At 40.4% G+C, this 18,723-nt stretch overlaps 1 protein-coding gene across 2 annotated transcripts in view; it reads right to left on the bottom strand.

The window, feature by feature from the left end:
• The window catches only part of ZNF777 (zinc finger protein 777), a 32,665-nt gene extending 13,948 nt beyond the window's left edge, over positions 1 to 18,717 (bottom strand). The window contains exons 1-3 of one of the 2 annotated variants that reach the window (XM_044678458.1): positions 18,647 to 18,717; positions 13,219 to 14,073; positions 10,898 to 11,024 (exon numbers count right to left, since the gene is read on the bottom strand). In XM_044678458.1, coding sequence (XP_044534393.1) covers positions 10,898 to 11,024; positions 13,219 to 14,073; positions 18,647 to 18,670 — 1,006 coding nt within the window. In that variant the 5' untranslated portion in view covers positions 18,671 to 18,717. Of the gene's footprint in view, positions 1 to 10,897; positions 11,025 to 13,218; positions 14,074 to 17,378; positions 17,452 to 18,646 lie in introns of those variants that run through there. The other variant, XM_044678459.1, reaches the window with a different exon arrangement.
• Between the last annotated feature and the right edge of the window lie 6 nt (positions 18,718 to 18,723).

Below are 18,723 nucleotides of genomic sequence, written 5' to 3'. Positions count from 1 at the left end.
AATTTTTCTTTTTGACATTGGTGGGTAGGGGGCAGCTGGGTAGCTCAGTGGATTGAGAGTCAGGCCTAGAGATGGGAGGTCCTAGGTTCAAATCTGGCCTCAGGCACTTCCCAGCTGTGTGACCCTGGGCAAGTCACTGGACCCCCTCCCCCCCAGTCCACCCTTACCACTCTTCCACCAATGAGCCAATACACAGAAGTTAAGGGTTTAAAAAAAAAACAACTAGGCATAATGCTTTTTGATTCCTTGATTGACTGTAGCAGATTTAGGGTTGATTTAAGGAAAAATATTTGAGCTAATCAAAAGCAGACTGAACTATATTAGGAAGTAATGGATTCCTTGTCCTTAAAGTTTGTCTTCAAGCAAAGACTGGATAACCACTTGTCAGGGATCCCTGTAGAGCAGATGTGTCAAACAGATAGCTCCCTGGCAGCCACAGGCCCTGATATTTCCTAGTGTCCCTGAACCAGAATAAAATGTAATTGGTAAATTACAAAAAATAAATCAAAATACCAGAGAACATAAATAATGTTGGTTCCATTTGAGTTTGACATACTACTCTAGAGAAGATTCTTTTTGTTGTTCATCCATTTTCTAAGAGGACTAGTGACAACATGGGTTGCCAAGAGGTTTATGTGAGAACTGGATTTGAGTGAGGAAGAATTGCACAAAGTTGTCAGCCTCAATGTATCTTCCAGAGTTATTAAGTCCAGGAGCAAGACACAAGTTAGGACAGTTGGCCAATGGCCTTGGATGCAGTAAATGATGTTGGCATCTTCAATATCTAATCAAGCTCTAAGCTTTCCACAGCCAACTATGGTCTTTGGAACAAATTGTTCTCATTGGCCTGTTTGGTTGGAGAAAGTCTTAACATACTTGGGGTAGAGACTTCCCCTCCCTCACCAATAGCTTTGAGGCCTTTTAACTAACCTCAACCTGGTTTAGCCCATCTGCTAAGCCTTAGATTGTGTTGAACTAGGTGACCTCTGAGGTCCTTTGGAATTCTGAATTAACAAGTGGCAGTGAGAATCAAAAGGGGGAGGCCCAGGGACCAAGAAGAGATTCAGTGCTAGCTGCGGTGACACGCGTATTCAATCACCTAACATTCATTTTATTTTTTTTAAACCCTTACCTTCTGTCTTAAGAGTCAATACTGTATACTGGTTCTAAGGCAGAAGAGTGGTAAGAACTAGGCAATGGAAGTTAAGTGACTTGCCCAGGATCACACAGCCAGGAAGTGTCTGGGGCCAGATTTGAACCCAGGACCTCCCATCTCTAGGCCTGGCTTTCAATCCACTGAACCACCTAGCTGTCCCCTCAACTAACATTTATTAAATGCCTACTATGTGCCAGACACCATGCTAAGCATTGCATGCACAAAATAAGGTAAGAGCTTATTTTGCCCTCAGGGAGTGCTCAGTCTAACAGGAGAGGCAGCACATGAATAACTGTGTACACACAAGCTATAGACAGGATTGACAGGTTAGTTTAGAGGGAAGGCCTTCAGATTAGGAGCACTGGGAAAGGCTTCCTCTTGAAAAAGGCAGGGCTTTAGCTGAGAAGTGATGAAAGCCAAAGAGGCCAAGAAGTGGAGATAAGGAAATAAGAGCATTGTATGCTTCTAAAGTAAAAAGATCTATGTTTTGGGTTAGAATTTTGAGTCTAAAGTTTCAACTTCCTATCTCTTTTCACTTAGGCTTCCCAATCCTGGCATATTTCCTTGGCTTTGAACTCTGACCTTCGACCAACTAACTTGCTTCCCTCAGCCCTTGGGAATCAGTACCAACAATCTCCCCTTCCCTAGAAAAGATGGCCTTTATCCCAACATAAGATTTTCCTTATTCCTTTTGGCACATGCATCAGGCCTGCTTTGAACATTTAGGAGGGTCGAAGCTTAACACTCTTCTTGCTTTTGGAATAAAAATGATCTTATATATGAATCTCAGACATGTTCCTTTAAAAAGTACCATATGTTGTTCCCTTCATATGACTGTGACATCATGCAATTTTGTTATCTCCTATTCCCTTGAGGTCCCAAGAACCCTTAGGATTTCCTCCAACAATATGGGTACAGGGGCAGCTAAGAGGCTCAGTGGATAGAGGGCCAGAGATAGGACATCCTGGATTCAAATCTGGCCTTAGACACTTCCTAGCTAATGCATAAATGGCCTTTCTTGAACCAATACTTTGCAAGTGGATCTCTTCCCCCATGAAGAAATCAAGCACATTAGCAATGATGTACATTATTAATTTCAGATTTCATTTCCTGTTTTATTGTGTAAATATAGCTGATGTTTGGAGCCTCAGCATACAAAATGTAAATATAGTTCATGTATTTGTACTAATTCTGATTCATTTGCTATATAGCCTTAGGTGTGCAATGCATATATTAAGTAACTGTGTATGATAACCTTGCACCATGGGACTGTTAGTGAACAAAGTAAAATAAAGATAAAACCAGTGTTGGGGGGGGGGGAGAGACAGCCCCTGGACAAGTCACTTAACCCCCATTGCCTAGCCCTTACCACTCTTCTGCCTTGAAATCAGTACACAGTATTGATTCTAAGACAGAAGGTAAGGGGTTTCAAAACAAAACAATATGAGTACAGAAAGAGTTATTCAAGGACTATAGGAGAGTCCTTGGAAAAGTCCAAGGAGAAGAATCAAAAAAGGGAAATTATAGTAACATAGCTCTGAGGAACAATATAACTTGTTCTCTAGGTTTATAACAGGATAAAACTTGAAACTGTACCAAGGACCATGCTGATTTAGAATAAGAAAGTGATTTTTTTTCTTCTTTTTAAAAAATTTTGGTTAGAAAAACAGTATCACCTTCATTTCCAACCCCCCCCCCCCCCCAATCCTATTCAGCAATCCATCCCTTGAAACAAACAAACAAAAAAAAAAAAACTAGTTTGGCAAAATGAATCCACATATCAGCCAAATCTGATAAGGTAAAGTGACTTTCTATAGCACTTACAGCCTGTTCCAAACATTAGTAGGCTCTGGATTCAAATTTTACCTCTTTTGCTTACAAATATGATCTTGAATAATCAATCAATCAGTATGTTGGCGGCTAGGTGATAGTAGATTAGAGCACTGGGCCTGAAGTCAGGAAGATTTAAGTTCAAATCCTGCCTCAGATGCTTAATAGCTGTGTAATCTTGGGCAAATCATTTAACATCTGTAAAATGGGGATAATATTAGCATTTACTTCCCAGGGTTGTTGTGAAGGTAAAATTTAGAAAATGCTTTGCAAACCTTAAAGTGCTATGTGAATGCCAGTTGTTATCATGATAACGCACTCATAGTGCTAGGCGCTCAGGATACAAAGAAACAAACTTTAAAACGGTATTGGAGTAGAGAACACATACAGATGTAAGTATAATAAATACAAGAAGAGGGGGAGGACAGAAAGGTTTCCTGGAGAAGGTGGTACTTAAAGAGCAGTGTTAGGAAGAACAGTCCAGGCACAGGGGACAGCCAGTGCAAAGGCATGGAGATGGGCTATGTTATAGCCTAAGTGAGGAATAGAGAAAAAGCCACTTTTGCTGAACTACAGAGTTAGGAAAGGGAGTCATAGATAATGACATTAGAAAGATCATTTGGGGCTGTCTTGTGAGAGGCTTGTAAAGTCAAACTAAAGATTATATGTGCTTTATCTTAGAAGCAATAAGAGGCTTTGAGATGTATTGAGCACTTAACAGACCTGCCCTCAAGGAAAATCCCTTTGGCATCTGTGTGGAGGATGGTCTGAAGAAGCCCCTGCAACTGTCCAGGCAAGGGTAAAGGAAAGTTTGCATGAATGTGGCAACCAAGTGAGAGGAGCAGCTTGTGGATGTGAGAGATATCACTGGACATGTAGGAGGAGGGATGAGTACTGGATAATGCCCGTCTGGGAGAATGGAAGAGAGATGGCATCTTTGACAGAAATGGAGACGTTCAGAAGAGAAGTGCATTTTAGGTGGGGAAGAGGTAGGGAAGATAATGAGTTCTGGGCATATTAAGTTGGGAGTTTTTTTAAAAAAGGGAGGGAGCAAAGCCAAGATGGCAGAGTAGTAGTAAGAAAAGTGCCCACCCCTCCAAACACCTCCAAATCACCTCCAAACAGATATAGAAAATGGACAGTGATTGGCAAACTACGGCCTGAGGGCCAGATGTGGCCCCCTGAAATATTCTATCTGGCCTTGCAACATTATTCCTAATCTGACGAATACAATGAGTAGGATACAATACAATGAAACTTCAAAAGAGTTGCCTTTGAAACAAACTGACAGATGAGCATTTCCTTTCCTTTGGCCCCCTCTTTAAAAAGTTTGCCCATCACTGGATTAGGCTCAATCCTGCTGGAGAAATTCAAGAAAAAAATCACAGTGAGTCATTTTTCCAGGCTAGGTTGGCATAGGGGGCAAAGAGAGAGTGAAACACCAGTGGACACTGAGATTGGTCAAGGGCACATCACAGTTGGGGAGCATTCCAGTACAAGATATTGCTGAGCACTCAGGCAAGAAAAGGTCCCAGATCGAGATCAGGGATTAACCCACACAGGGAATGGGAACAGGTGCTAACTGACAGCTCTGTCGTTCACTACTCAGCTCTGCATCATAGATCAAGGGTGAACTGAACTCCCTGATCTTTGCAGCAAACAAGGAACAAGTTCAGAAGCAAGCAGCAGGTATATAAATGACCCCAGGAATGGAACAAGGCCTCAGGCCCAGCTTCTAACCCAGTTAGAATAATGAGGACAGGCTGAGAGTGACTAAATCCAGCAGAACAAAAAATCTCTTGCTCAGATCATATCAAGGTCAGGAACTTGCAGGGCATAGACCAGGGTTGAGAGGCAGTTATTAGATCCTTATTAAGATCAGATCACTTTGGGAACACTGACAGCTTGCAGATCCCTAGCTTGAGCCGTCCCTGAGAGCCTACACCAAGAAAGCAAAGCAGGATCAGCCAGAGGCTGGCCCTAACATCAAGCTTAAAGTCAGGAAGTTGACAAACAAAATAAAAAAAGAAGCCTACCATAAAAAGCTATTATGGTGACAGGGATACTCAAAATGATGAAGACCCCAGAAGAAGAGAATTACTCCAGAATATTTACAAGCAAAGCCTCAAAGTAAAACACAGCTTGGGCACAAATTTAACTAAAATTACTGGAAAAAAATGAAGAAAGAGTTTAATTATTTTATCAGTGAAATAATACTAGAAGGGGAAAAAATAGAAAAGAAATTAAACCAATGTAAGAAAGAATTATAAAGGGAAGTTAAAACTTAGAACAACAGGTATAACCCTGCCCAAACAACAGGCACTGAAATTTTGGAATAGATCAATTTGAAGCCAGTCATGAGACAACAAAAAATATTAAAACAAAGTCAAAAGACTGAAAAAATTGAAGAAAATTATTATTTAAAATTAAAAGCAACTGACCTAGAAAACTGATTAAGGGGAAAAAGTTAGTAATCATTTGACTAAGACAGATAGGTGACTTGGATTGCAAACCAGGCCTAGAGAAAAGAGGTCCAGGTTCAAATCTGGCCTCAGATACTTCCTAGCTGTGTGACCCAGGGCAAGTCACTTAACTCCCATTGCCTAGCCCTTACCACTCTTCTGCTTGGAATCAATAATCTTGGAATCTAAGACAGAAAGTATGGATTGAAAATAAAAAAAGATTTAAAAAAACCCATAATAATAATAATAATAATTTAACTACACAAAAGCCGTTACCAAAAAAAGTGTCTATATGGCTTACTTTAAAAAAAATTAAAAGAAAACTGCTCAAATCTCTTAAAACCAGAAAGAAAATTAGAAATAGAAACAGTCTACCAGTTGTCTCCTGAAAAAAAATCCATAATGAAAAGTTTTAGAAACATTATTGCCCAAAATTCAGAGCTTCTAGATCAAAGAAAAAAAAATACTTCAGGCAGCCAGAAAGAAAGGATTCATGTACCAAGGAGCCACAGTCAAGGCAACACACAATTTGTGGCCTCTACTATGCAGGAACAAAGGGCTTGGATATTCCAGAAGACAAGGGATCTATAGGCTTACTGTCAAGAATAACTTACCTAGCAAAACTGAATATAATTCTCTGATGGAGACAAGGGAGGGTAGAAATAGACCTTTAATGAAATAGAAAACTTTTAAGCATTCCTGATGGAAAGATCAGAGCTAAATAGAAACTCTGGAGTTCAAACACAGAAGTTAAGAGAAAGATGAAATATTAAACATAAACAAATAGGGGACTAAACAAGGATAAACGATTTACATTTTAATATAAAGAATGATGTATATGCCCCTCCCCGCCCCCCAACCCAATCAACTTCAAGAGTCACAGAAGAAATTTAATTAGAGGGAAGGCCTGGGAGTGGTTATGTTATGTCTTGTGATGATTTTACAGTTGGGTACAGAAATATATTTAGCTCAACAGGGAAGTAGGAAAAGGGGAGAAGGGAGAATGAAGGGAGTTAAAGGAAATATAGATTAAAGGAGAGGTTAGTACCTAGCAAAAACAAACTCTAAAGATGTACAAAATATTTATAGCTGTTTTTGAGGTGGCAAAGAGTGGAACTCTGAAGGGATACCTATCAATTGAGGAATGGCTGAAGAAATTATGGTGTAGAAATGATGAAAGGGATGATTTCAGAGAAACCCGGAAGATTTATGAGAACTGATGAATGAAATTAAAAGAATTAAGAATGGTTTATGTGACAACAGTAAAGACAAGAAACTTTGAAAGACTAACATATTCTGATCAGTGTATTAAGCAACCATAGTTCCAGATAAAACATGCTACCCACCTCCTGATGGCAAGGAGAAGGACTTAAGAGTGCAAAAGGAGACAAGTATATATTTTTAACTATTTATCTATGGATGGACACACAGATATGCAAACATATATAAACATAGATATTTTTCTTTTGGATATGGCCAATTTGGCCATTTATTTTGCTTGATTATACATTTTTGCAAGGGGCTCTTTGTTTTTTCGTTCTTAATGGTATAAGAGGGAGAAGGGGGAGAAGGAAGAGAAGAAAGATTTTTATTAATTGAAAAAAATTTTTTTTAATTTCTTAAAAAAGAGATGTCCCCCAGACATCCAATTTGAAAGGTCCAACAAGGTTGAAGCTGAAGCGCAGGAAAATTATTAGGCTTGATATACAGATCTGTGAATTATAATATCTGGAAATCATAAACCCCTGGGAGCTGATGAAGACACTCAGAGAATATAGAGAAAAAAGAGGGACCAGGATAGAATACAGGGGAACACTCAAGAGTTAGGGGGCATTACATGAATGGTAAAAAAAAGACTAAGATGGATTAGTCAGATTAGTAGAAGGAAAGGAGAAAGCATAGGTTTGAAAACCCAAAGAAGAGAGAGCATCCAGAAAGGAAGGGTGTTCCACAATGCCAAATGCAATAGAGGAGTCGAGAAAGATAAATAAGAAAAGATCATTGGATTATCATTATTTAGTAAGAGCAGCCAAGGATCTTTCACCGGGGTATAAGTATTTTAGGGGTAGCTTTTTCTACTTTGACAGCCATTAAAGCCAAGTATTGGAATAAGTTGAGTTTGAATCAGAACTTTGAATCATTGTATCAGAAAGTGTTAAACCACGATTTTAAAAATTAATGGAGCATTATTCAGTTGTTTTCACTAAAACTATTAATAACGGTGATGCCTTAATGACAAATAAAAGTTTTTTATACCATTAATGAATAAAATATCATTTCCAATATAAAAAAGAAAAGAATATCAGATTTGCCAACTAGGAGAATGTTGGTAACTTTGGAGAGATCGCTGTTAATTGAATGATTGAAGTTGAAAACTATATTGCAGGGGCAGGTAGATAACTCATTGGATAGAAAGCCAGGTCTAGAGATGGAAGGTCCTGGGTTCAAATGTGACCTCAGGTACTTCCTAGGCTTGTGACCCTAGGTAAATCACTTAGCTCCATTTGCCTAGCCCTTTCTGCTCTTCTGCCTTGGAGCCAATATTAAAAACAACCACCATATTGAAAATGGCTGAGAAGTGGAAGCAACAAGAGAAGTTTGGCTGAGAAGTATAGGACAATAAATCGCATTAGTAGAATCTAATGAATTTTTTTTTTAAGGATAGAAGAGATTTGGGCATATTTAAAACCCATAGGGAAAGAACCTGTAGCTCAGAAGAGGCTAAAGATTAGAAAGAGTAGCAATGATTAAGGTTTCAGTCTGCTGGAGAAAAAGAGAAGGGGATGGAATGGCTGGCAAAATGTAGGTGGGGTGACTTTGGCAGAAAAGATGGGCCATTTTATCAGAGAGAGAGAGAGAGAGAGGAGGGTGGAGGAGTTGAGGGGAATAATGTTAATGGGCTCTGAGATGAAGAAAAAGGGAAAAGAAGGAGTTCAAAGAAAATGGTCTTAATTTACTCAGTAAAGTTAAGAGGAAGTTGGGCATGGTGGCATATATCTGTAATTCTTGCTGCTGAGGAGCCTCTCACAAGTCTCCCTTTTTCCACCTTCTTAACTGGTGACTGTATAAATGGAGATTTTGAACCTTGGACTTCATTTCCCATAAGTCCTTAGTTTTCCCCAAAATCTCCTTTAATCTATCCTGCACCTCCACGTTTATGTGGTCACGTTATTGTTTTATAATTGACTGTAACTCCTCCCTCTCTCTCTTTTTTTTTGGTGATTTGGAGCAGAGCTAGGATGGGGAAAGGAGGTAACAGAGTGCATCTTTTAAACTGACTCTTAAACATGGTACATGGCTTCAATTTTCTAAAGGCTACCAATATAGTTTTTTTTTTTTTAACCCTTGTACTTCGGTGTATTGTCTCATAGGTGGAAGATTGGTAAGGGTGGGCAATGGGGATCAAGTGACTTGCCCAGGGTCACACAGCTGGGAAGTGGCTGAGGCCGGGTTTGAACCTAGGACCTCCTGTCTCTAGGCCTGACTCTCACTCCACTGAGCTACCCAGCTGCCCCCTAATATAGCTTTTAAAACCCTAATATTTTTAAATCTATCTCTTTATATCCATTTTATTTCTTACAAGACTTCCCTCTTACTTTATTAATTCATTTACTACTTATGTATTTATTTGTTTGTTTTGAGGCCAGATTTCCCTAACTCACCCAGGCTGGAAGTTCAGCAGCCTCTCATGGGTCTAAGATGAGGGTTTCAACCCATAGGGAGGATAGTAATTTTGTAATAGCTTCTGTGGAGAGGAAGATGAGGAATCAATTAGGCAGGAATAAAAAGACTGGTTTACTTCCATGGGGACCCAGTTGAAGTTAGTTAACATCCATTTGTAGTATATCCAGTTATATCTGAAGAGCTGATTCATGGTTGGAATTTCTACCCTAGAAGGTTCCATACTAATAAAATCACAATTCTGTACCAAAACTAAAAACCAGCCTCAGATCCAGAGAAGTGAAGGGTCATGCCCAAGGTCATTTGGCATGCTGGTGGCAAAGGCAGAACTAGACTTCTCCATACCCCATACAAAGACTAGTAACACCATCACATAGCCCCAGAGCTTACAAGACGCTATGCCCTGTTTCTGTTTGACCCATCTTGTGCCATAGTGGTTTTCTCCTCCCTCTTGCTTTATTTTCATTATTTATACTGCTCCCTCTCTTGCTTCTGGCCTCCTCATATACAACCTCCAAGACCATGAATTCAGGAATGAAGCCTAAACCTGCCATATCTCCCATCCCTCCTCCATGTCAGGGATGCCTACCATGTGCTAGGAATACAAAGAAAAACAAAAATAACAGGCCCTGCCCTAGAGGAGCTCACAACCTAACAGGGAAGAAAAGCATGCAAACAAACACATAAACATGAGATCCAAAGTAAATGGGATGTGGCCTCGGAAAGAAGGCCCCAGCAGTGGGGAGACTGTGGAGGGACCAAGAAAAGCCTTTTTTGTAGAAGGGGGATCTGAGCTGAGTCTTGAAGGAAGAACATTCCACACATAAGGGATAGCAAGGGAAAAAAGATGGAGTCCAGAAACTGTTCTAAAGACAGGGAACTGCAAGAAGGCCAGCATTCCCTGAAGAGAGGAAAGAGCAGGAAGGCCAAAAAGTGGGAGGGGACCAGCTTGTGAAGAGTTTTAAAAGCCAACGGATGTTTTAAAATATGATACTGAAGCCACTGCAGTTACTGAGCAGGGGGAAGATGTGGTCAGAGCTGCATTTTAGAAACATTGGTTTGGGAGAGACTTAGGGTTGGAAGGCCAACTATTGTAAGTCCAAGTCTGCTCCAGGGGAGGGAGGAGCCTGGAGGGAAGAGGAGATATACAAGGGAGGAGGAGGATATACAAAGGACAAAACTTTGAACAGATTGGATATGGAAGGGAGGCTAGTGAAAATCCTCTCTAGGTACAGGGAAGAGGAAGAATTTGGGGAAAAGATAATGGGTTGCTTTTGGCTATTTAGAGTTTGAGAAATCCAAGAGGCATGATTGATGCTGGTGATCAGGAGAGAGGTGAAGGCTGGATGAAAATAACCTGCATAGGGGCAGCTGGGTAGCTCAGTGGAGTGAGAGTCAGGCCTAGAGACAGGAGGTCCTAGGTTCAAATCCGGCCTCAGACACTTCCCAGCTGTGTGACCCTGGGCAGGTCACTTGACCCCCATTGCCCACCCTTACCAATCTTCCACCTATGAGACAATATACTGAAGTACAAGGGTTAAAAAGAAAAAAGAAAAAAAAAAGAAAAGAAAAGAACCTGCATAGAGATGATTGAACCATAGGAACTGATGAGATCATTATGTGAGATTGTGAAGGGGGAGAAGAGAAGAGGATCCAGTACAGACTCTTAGGAACAGCTTCCATTAGTAGATGTAAACTGAAGGCTTAGGTAAGATAATGCATATAAAGTATTTTATATAGCTAGTATTATTAAAGATGTGTTTCTTACCCATTGAGACAAGAGATTCATAGTTGCCCCTCATCACATTCTTGTAAAGTTCCTTTTGCCACTCAGACAGGTTCCCCCACTCCTGTTCTGAGAAATGGACTGCAACATCATCAAATGTGACTGGTACCTGAAATCACAAAACATACCTTCAGCACAGTCCAAATATAGACCTGATAAGGAAATTCCTATTGGACAATTGTAGCATAAAAAATACAGCCCAGATCTGTTCAAGATTCACAACGTAAGCCAAGGAAAAGCCCAATTTACGAGTGGAATAGAGAATACAATTAAGGTAGGGGCTGGCCAAAACGGCAGCATATCTCAATATCGACTTAATTCTGAAATTATATTTGAAAATGGGCATAAAGAAAAATAATTAAACATCACATCTATATTGCTAGTGCACTAGTAAAACCTCACTTTTCAAGGGTAAACCAGAAGAACTAGAACATGACTAATCCTGTTTCTAAGAGAAATCCTAAAAATTAGAAAATGAGTTGATTTTCATTTCACTCACTTCATGTTGACATTACTCTCCACAGCACTGTAAGAATGAAAAACATTTAAATCAGAAAGAGAAAGAATTCAGGATACTGTTTTCCATGCCAAAAGTTAGGGACCAGTTGAAAGATACAATCCAGAAAACAACTTTATTACAAGAAAGGAAAAGGCTTTACCACAGATTCACCTTTTTTGATTTGGATGTATGATTTCACTGGTAAAAGGAACTCTGGAATTCTTGGTGAGCAAACTCCCTCTACCAAAACAGATCATCAACTGTTTTGCCACTTAAAAGTGTTAAACATTTCTATAGGATCTCTGAGGATGATCTGTTGCCTCTGCTCTTGGAGAACTTAGCAACATTCAGTTAGGGCTCTAATGTTTAGAAAACTGAGCCAAAATTTGCCTTCTTCACTTCAGCTCACATTTATAAATTAATAGAACTTTAACCCATTGTTCTTATTATCTCTGCTTTTTAAAACAACACAGAGCAAGTCTAGCCATTAAGCCATGTTTGAAGCCAAGGAGAAGCCTCCCTTCTCCATACTAAATATTCCTATATGGCTTAATATATATTATTTTATATATTGTTACATATTATATATTACATATAGTTTCTCAACAAATCATTATCCTACTTACTCTGCTTTGGCCATCTCCTAGTTAATCAGTGTCCCTTTTATAACTAGAATTTCAAAACAGAGTCCAGGCCTGCAGATGAGCTCTAGCATGTGCAGAAGAAAACGAGCACATGCCCATCAGTGAACCTTAATGGATTGAAAGCGAGCTTTAGAGCCAGCAGGTCCTGGATTTAAATATGGCCTCAGATACTTCCTAGCTTTGTGACCTTGGGCAAATCACTTAACTCCGATTGCCTAGCCCTTACTGTTCTGCCTTGAAATAGATATTTAGTATTGATTCTAAGAGAGAAGGTAAGGGTTTTTAATTTTTTAAAAAGTAAATTAATTTTTTAAAAAACAAACAAAAATAATGCTGAACAAGTGTCCCCAAGGCTATCCTATCAGGCTAACATGGGGGAATAAACCAACACATTTTGAGAATAGTGGTTCAACCAACTATGAATCTTATTATTATTATCATCCAATCCCCGCCCACTCCATTTCACAATCTTATTAAAAAGAAAATTATGTAAGATTTCATCAAGTATTTTGTGGGAACTAAAATATATTGTATCTTAGTTTCTCTTTAATCTGTTAACCTAGTTTGCATGCCCTAAAAGGAAATGAACCAGTTGGCATGATTTAGTGACCCAGTGCTGGCTCCTGGTCATCACCTAATTCTTTTCCCTTTACCTTGCCAGTACCAAATCATTTTGATGATTATAGCTTTATTGTAGATAAAGATCTGGAACTGACAGATCCCTTTGCTTCCCACTTTTTTTTTCATTATTTCCTTTATCTTTTTGTTCTGCCAGGTGCATTATTCTTTTTAATATATCTACAAAATAACAGTAGCCCTTTTGTAGGCTAGCATGGCAGTGAAAAAGTGGTAATATTGTCATTTTTATCACATTGGCTCCACCTACCCATAAGCAATTAATATTGTGCCAAATATTTAGGTCTCTTTTTTTTTCTCTAAAGAGTATTTTGTAGTTGTATTCATTGAGTTCTCATGCACATTTTGGTAAGTAGAATCCTATATATCCTATAGATATGTCCTGTATATCTTATAGATATTCTGAATGTTTCTTTTACTTAGACCTCCCCTTGACCCATCCTTTTCCCTTGTATCAAACTCAACTAAAAGGAATTTTTAGTTCAGTTCATTTTTTGTCATCTTGCCATCAAGAACAAATTTACCTTGGGAACTTCTCCATTGCTACCAGGGGGGAGTCGAAGAATCCAGAAATTCCTATTTTTCAACAAGTTTTCCATATTCTCTAACCTTCTCTGCAATAAGCCATACTCCTGGAGCAAGGTCCCCAGCACAACCCATTTGCTCTCTAGGTGGTTTGCAAATTCCACAGCTGTCTTTTCACAGTCAGCCAGCTTTTTCTCAGCCGTCCCTGTCCGCCCCTCCAGGGTAAGTAACCTCATGGCTTGAGCCTCCACTTTTCTCTCCACTGCTTGGATGGCAGCCCATATTGCCAAGCGAGATATTTCAGCAGTCTGCAGTGGAGTTTCCTTCTGAGAGGCAGCAGAGGTCTGAAAGGGTGTGTCCTTTTGGGAAACTGGGCTTTGTAGTAGGGTCTCCATTTCAGTTTCAGGGCCAGTAGGGGAAAGGAGCAGGGATTCTTTCTCTGGAATTTCAGGGGAATGGAGTGGGATTTCTTGATAATGAACAGATTGGGACCTAAATAAGATATCTTGTTCAGAAGCAGCTGGGGGTGGACACTGAGTTTCAGGTTGGAGAACAGGAGGATGTTGAAAAGTGATCTCTTGCTCAGGAGGACCAAGAGTTGGGAGTGAAATTTCCCTTTGGGAAACAGGCTGGAGTCGGACAGGAGTCACTTTCTCAGGAATGATGCGGGGTAGGGATTCTTTCTGGGGAATGGTAGGGAACAGTGATGAAGTTTCTTTAGGGGAAAGAGTAGAGTACTGGGATGGAGTTTCTCGGAGGGGTCCAGCAGGTGAGTGAGGCAGAGTTTCTCGCTGGGGAACACTAGAGAATGCCAAAGGTGATGGTCGACGAGTCTCCATGTCTAGTTCCTGAACCTGTTTGTAAGGAAATAAATGAAAAGACAAGATTGAGACTTCTTTTCCCCATATGACAATTAATTGAGGTCCAAAGATTATTAATCACATTCCAAAGGTTCGGGTTTGGTACACACAAGGACAAATTCTATAGACAGAAGAAAATCTTGGAGCTATTTTCTTCATGAATGTGCTCTTAAGGAAGTTGTAATTAACTGCTTATATTGCCACTGGGCTTGATACAAATGATAAAGGCTTTAGTTATTAATTATAATAGTAATATTATCTTGAATTTGTATAGAGCATCATATTTCCTCAAAGTACTTTCACTTTAAAAAAAAATAACTTTTACCTTCTGTCTTAGAATCCATACTAAGTATTGGTTCTAAGGAAGAAGAGTAGTAAAAGGTAGGCAACTAGTGACTTGTTCAGGGTCACATAGCTAGGAGGTCCCTAAGGCCAAATATGAACTCAGGTTGCTTTCACACTTATATTCTCACTGCATCCTTACAATAATCCTATTACATAGGTAAAGCAAGGATTGTAATCTATATTTTAATAATGAGGAAACTAAAGACCAAGAACACATGGCAAATCAGTATTAGGGCCAGGACTAGAAATTCAATCTCCTGTATTCCATACAGGACTATTTTCCACTACACCCCAGATACATATTAAAGTAATTATGGGGCTTTCCTCCATAATTTTCTTGTTAGGATATGAATTAGATTGTGATTTCCTTAGTGCAGGGAACTCCCAGGGGAACTTCCTCATCAGTGCAGGTTGGGACCTTTTCTGGGACTGACAGCCTCAGAGAGCTGCTCACAGCACTGAAAAGTTAGGCCAGGGTCACAGAGCCAGTATGTAGCAGAGGCAAGACTCATGTCTTTCTGGATCTAAGGTCAGCTCTCTATCATAATACCTTTCAATATATCCTAGAAATGGCACAAAATCTTTTTTCTTTCAAATTTCCAAAAATAACATGTTTAGGTTTCTAAGTAAAATGTTTTTCATTAATGTGTTGCCATAATGGATTTTTTATTTTAGAGATGCTATGTTTATCTAGTGCCATTCGTAAAGAGAATTCAGATTTATACAGTATCTTCACACTCCTGAGAAAAAACTTAGGGAGGTACCTTGAAGATTACTACCTTCATTTTAGAGCTGAGGCAGCTGAAGCTTAGAAGTATTAACGGTCTAGTCCAGAACCATAGGACTAATCAGTTCCAGAGCCTGGGTTCAGACCTTTGTCTCAGGTCTACCATACTTTCTACTATCTGTCACTCTGCTTCTGACATAATCACAGGGTTAAATGGAGGTTTTCAGCCATTCAGCACAGCCTCCTGCTTCTAGGCAGGATGGTCACTAAAATGCTCAAAAGATGATTTTAAGATATCCATAGTTCCAGGAAAAGAGGAGATATTCCCAACTAAATCCAACAGGATTCTTTCAACTAGTGGGTGATCTAAGCCTCTCACTGTGACACATAGTGATATAGGTATCCTTGTGAAGGTTAGGGACACAAGGTCTAGGACTGAAATGGAAAAATCAAATAGATCTATTTTGCTACTTGTTTCTAGCACAGTTAAAAGACCTAGAATAACATGAGCTAAATGTCAAGTTTTCAGGATACTCTGTGAACTTACAGTCATATTCAGATGGTTCTGAATAACAGCATGACTTTATCTAAAATAGAAAGAAGCCTAGTATATTTAAGGAAAGAAAATTCATAATCAATTGGGTTACTAATGTTTCAACTATCTAGATAGTCAATATCTTATTTAGACCAGACCAGATCTAAATCTCTCTTCTTCCTTTTTAAAATCTCTCTTGCTACAATTAAAAAAAAAAACCTTACCTTCTATGTTAGAATTGATATTAAGTGTTGAATCCAAGGTAGAAGAGCAGAAAGGGCTAGGCATTTGAGGGTAAATGACTTGCCCAGAGTCACACAGCTCTAAGTCTCTGAGGCCAGATTGGTGCTTATTCATTATGTTAACTAGCTGCCCCTCTTACCACAATTTTTGTCAACTTCCTCTTATTTTGTTCTTTCTAGACACAGAGAAGAACCATCCGTGATGCTCTATCAGTAAAAATGACTTTATGATTACTGAAATCTTGAAGTTAAGGTAAACAATCACAATTCCTTTAAATATTCATTAAAAGTTCCTTAGGATCTTTTCCAAGTCATCCACATCTATTCATTCATGGACTCCTTTATTCCCTCTTTCAAATAAAAGTGAGTTGAGGTAGTTTAGCTCATACTGTTGTAGAAAGTTTAGGGTTCAAATCCTTGGGGAAACTTTTAGAATACAACTAGGAATCAGAAGACCTCTGTTCTACACAAGGCTCTAATGTTCCAAAAATCTCTTAAGTATTCATTAAATCTCAGGTCCTTAGCACAGTAGTAGGCTCTGTGGGGGCTACAAAAGAGACCCTGCCCAAAGAAATTTACATTCTAATACAAAAGAAGACAAAAATATGGTGTAGTAGAAAAAGCATTGGTACTGGTATCTAGGAAGTAACCCTGAAAATCGAACAAATCACTTTGTCTCACTGAACTTCAGTTTTCTCATGTTAAGAAAATAAGAGTTGGATTAGATCATTTTTCCCATCTCTTTCAACTCTTAAATCATATGAGTCTTGGCCTTCTAAGTCCCTGACTAATGGGACAAACTTTTACAATGATACCATATCACTTTTATGCAGGTGAAGGCCATGGCCATTTTACAAAGGAGGAAATAAGACGTAAGAGCATGTGATTAATTCTCAATAAGCCCACAGTCTTTCACTTTAGCCAGTCTAGAGAAATGGAAAATATCCAAAGGCCAAATCAATCTCTCTGAAAAATCAGTTTAAGGGGGCAGCTGGGTAGCTCAGTGGATTGAGAGCCAGGCCTAGAGACGGGAGGTCCTAGGTTCAAGTCTGGCCTCAGACACTTCCCAGCTGTGTGACCCTGGGCAAGTCACTTGACCCCCATTGCCTACCCTTACCACTCTTCCACCTATAAGTCAATACATAGAAGTTAAGGGTTTAAAATAAAAAAAAGAATGAAAAAAAAAAAATCAGTTTAGTACAGCTCCTATCTCTTTAAAATGTGGTTACAATCTAGTAAATAAAGCCTGAAGAGCAGGAACTTCCTGCCTTAAGGGCTGGTCTGAAGTATAAGGAAAATACAATTTTTTTCTGTTCTCCATCTCTAGGCAGATCTTTTTTACTTTCCTTTTATAGTTTTAGATAACTTTATGTGAATCCAGAGGCAAAAGAAGAAAGTTTCTTTAACAACAAAAACAAAAACAAAGTTGTTCTTGCTATCATTTCCTCACCAGTCCTAGTAGCCTGTGATCTAATCTGACCCGGACTAGATGACTTCAGAGGTCCCTTCCAACTCTGTTATCCTGTGGTTCTGTGAGGTAAAAAAAAAAAAAAAAAAAAAAAAAAAAAAAGTAATTTTTAAAAGGTTAAAAAAAAGCTGGAGAGTGACCCATTAATCTATTAAATTCCTAGAATGCTCAAATTCACAAATGTTAATTCTAAAATTGTAATTTGGAGGGGGAAGGCTGTGATCCTGTTCAACCTTTTAAAGCCTGGCTTAAAAGCTTATCTTACAATTTTCTCTTTCATTGACTTTTCTCATCTCTGCGGTTTGAGTTCTGCAGAACTATGGTCATATCAACAGAAGAAAAATCTTTTTGTCTGTTTTTTTGTTTTGTTTTGTTTTGATCCTCTATGTATGTGTCGGGGGAAGGGGATGAACTTAAACAAGGGATCATTCTCTTGAGGTCAGATGCTGGGAGGAGGATCTAAGGAAGTTGTAGGTTATTTCTCTGTCACCAGGAAGTTATTGTCTCCCGGATACTTGCCCAGAGGAAGGGCATGCAGGATGGACATCAACTCTGGAGCCTGCCCTCTTGTCTCCTCAGTCAGAGACCCCGAAGTCTGGCATGGGAGCAGATGGGGGGATAGGGGGCGCCGTGCCGGTGCTGCTGCCCCTGGCCTCTATGAGCCTGGATCGGGGATGGGGAGGGGAAGGTCCCGGCCTTCCCTGAATGGGGGGGGGGGCTTCCCGCTTTCTCTTAGTCTGGCTGACGCCTGTCCCCACGGGAACCCGCAGTGCAGGAGACTCCCTCTGCCCTCCCCAAGCCCTAGGAGGCAGGGATTTCTCCAGAAGTAGGCAGAGAGCCACGGATGATTGGCTGCATGACCTTGGAGCAGGTTGTTCCCTCACAGTCCCTAGACGAAAGTGTGTGTGTGCCTCGATAACCAGTCTGAAAAATGGGGACAAGCCGGAGCGACGGCAGAGTCGTCGAGCCGGAGCCACCCGCCCCAGGAGTCAGAACGAGCCCGCTCCCCAGGGGCCCCGGCCCGGCGTGACAAGCCGCTGTGTCCCGGCTCCTGCTGGCGACTGGGGGGTGGGGGGGCGGGGTGGAATGTCCGCAGCCCCGAGAGGCCGCGACATTCCCAGCTCGAGTCCCCTGGGGGTGGTGGGGACGAGATCCAGCCCGCGCCCCTGCCCCCGATCGCTGCGCCCTCCCCACACACCCCCTCCCCCCGCCCCGCTCCTCAGCTGGGCCCGCGCAGAGGCATCTCTCACCGGAGCAGGCGCCGCCTCGGCCATGGCCCTCGGTCTCACTCCCAGGCCCCGGGGAGGCTGCGGTGCGGAGGGCTCCG

The sequence above is a fragment of the Gracilinanus agilis genome, chromosome 5 (genome assembly GCF_016433145.1).
Source record: "Gracilinanus agilis isolate LMUSP501 chromosome 5, AgileGrace, whole genome shotgun sequence".
In the NCBI taxonomy this organism is placed as follows: domain Eukaryota; kingdom Metazoa; phylum Chordata; class Mammalia; order Didelphimorphia; family Didelphidae; genus Gracilinanus; species Gracilinanus agilis.
Note: the sequence above shows the minus strand (reverse complement) of the source record. Positions and strands in the feature narration are given on the sequence as shown.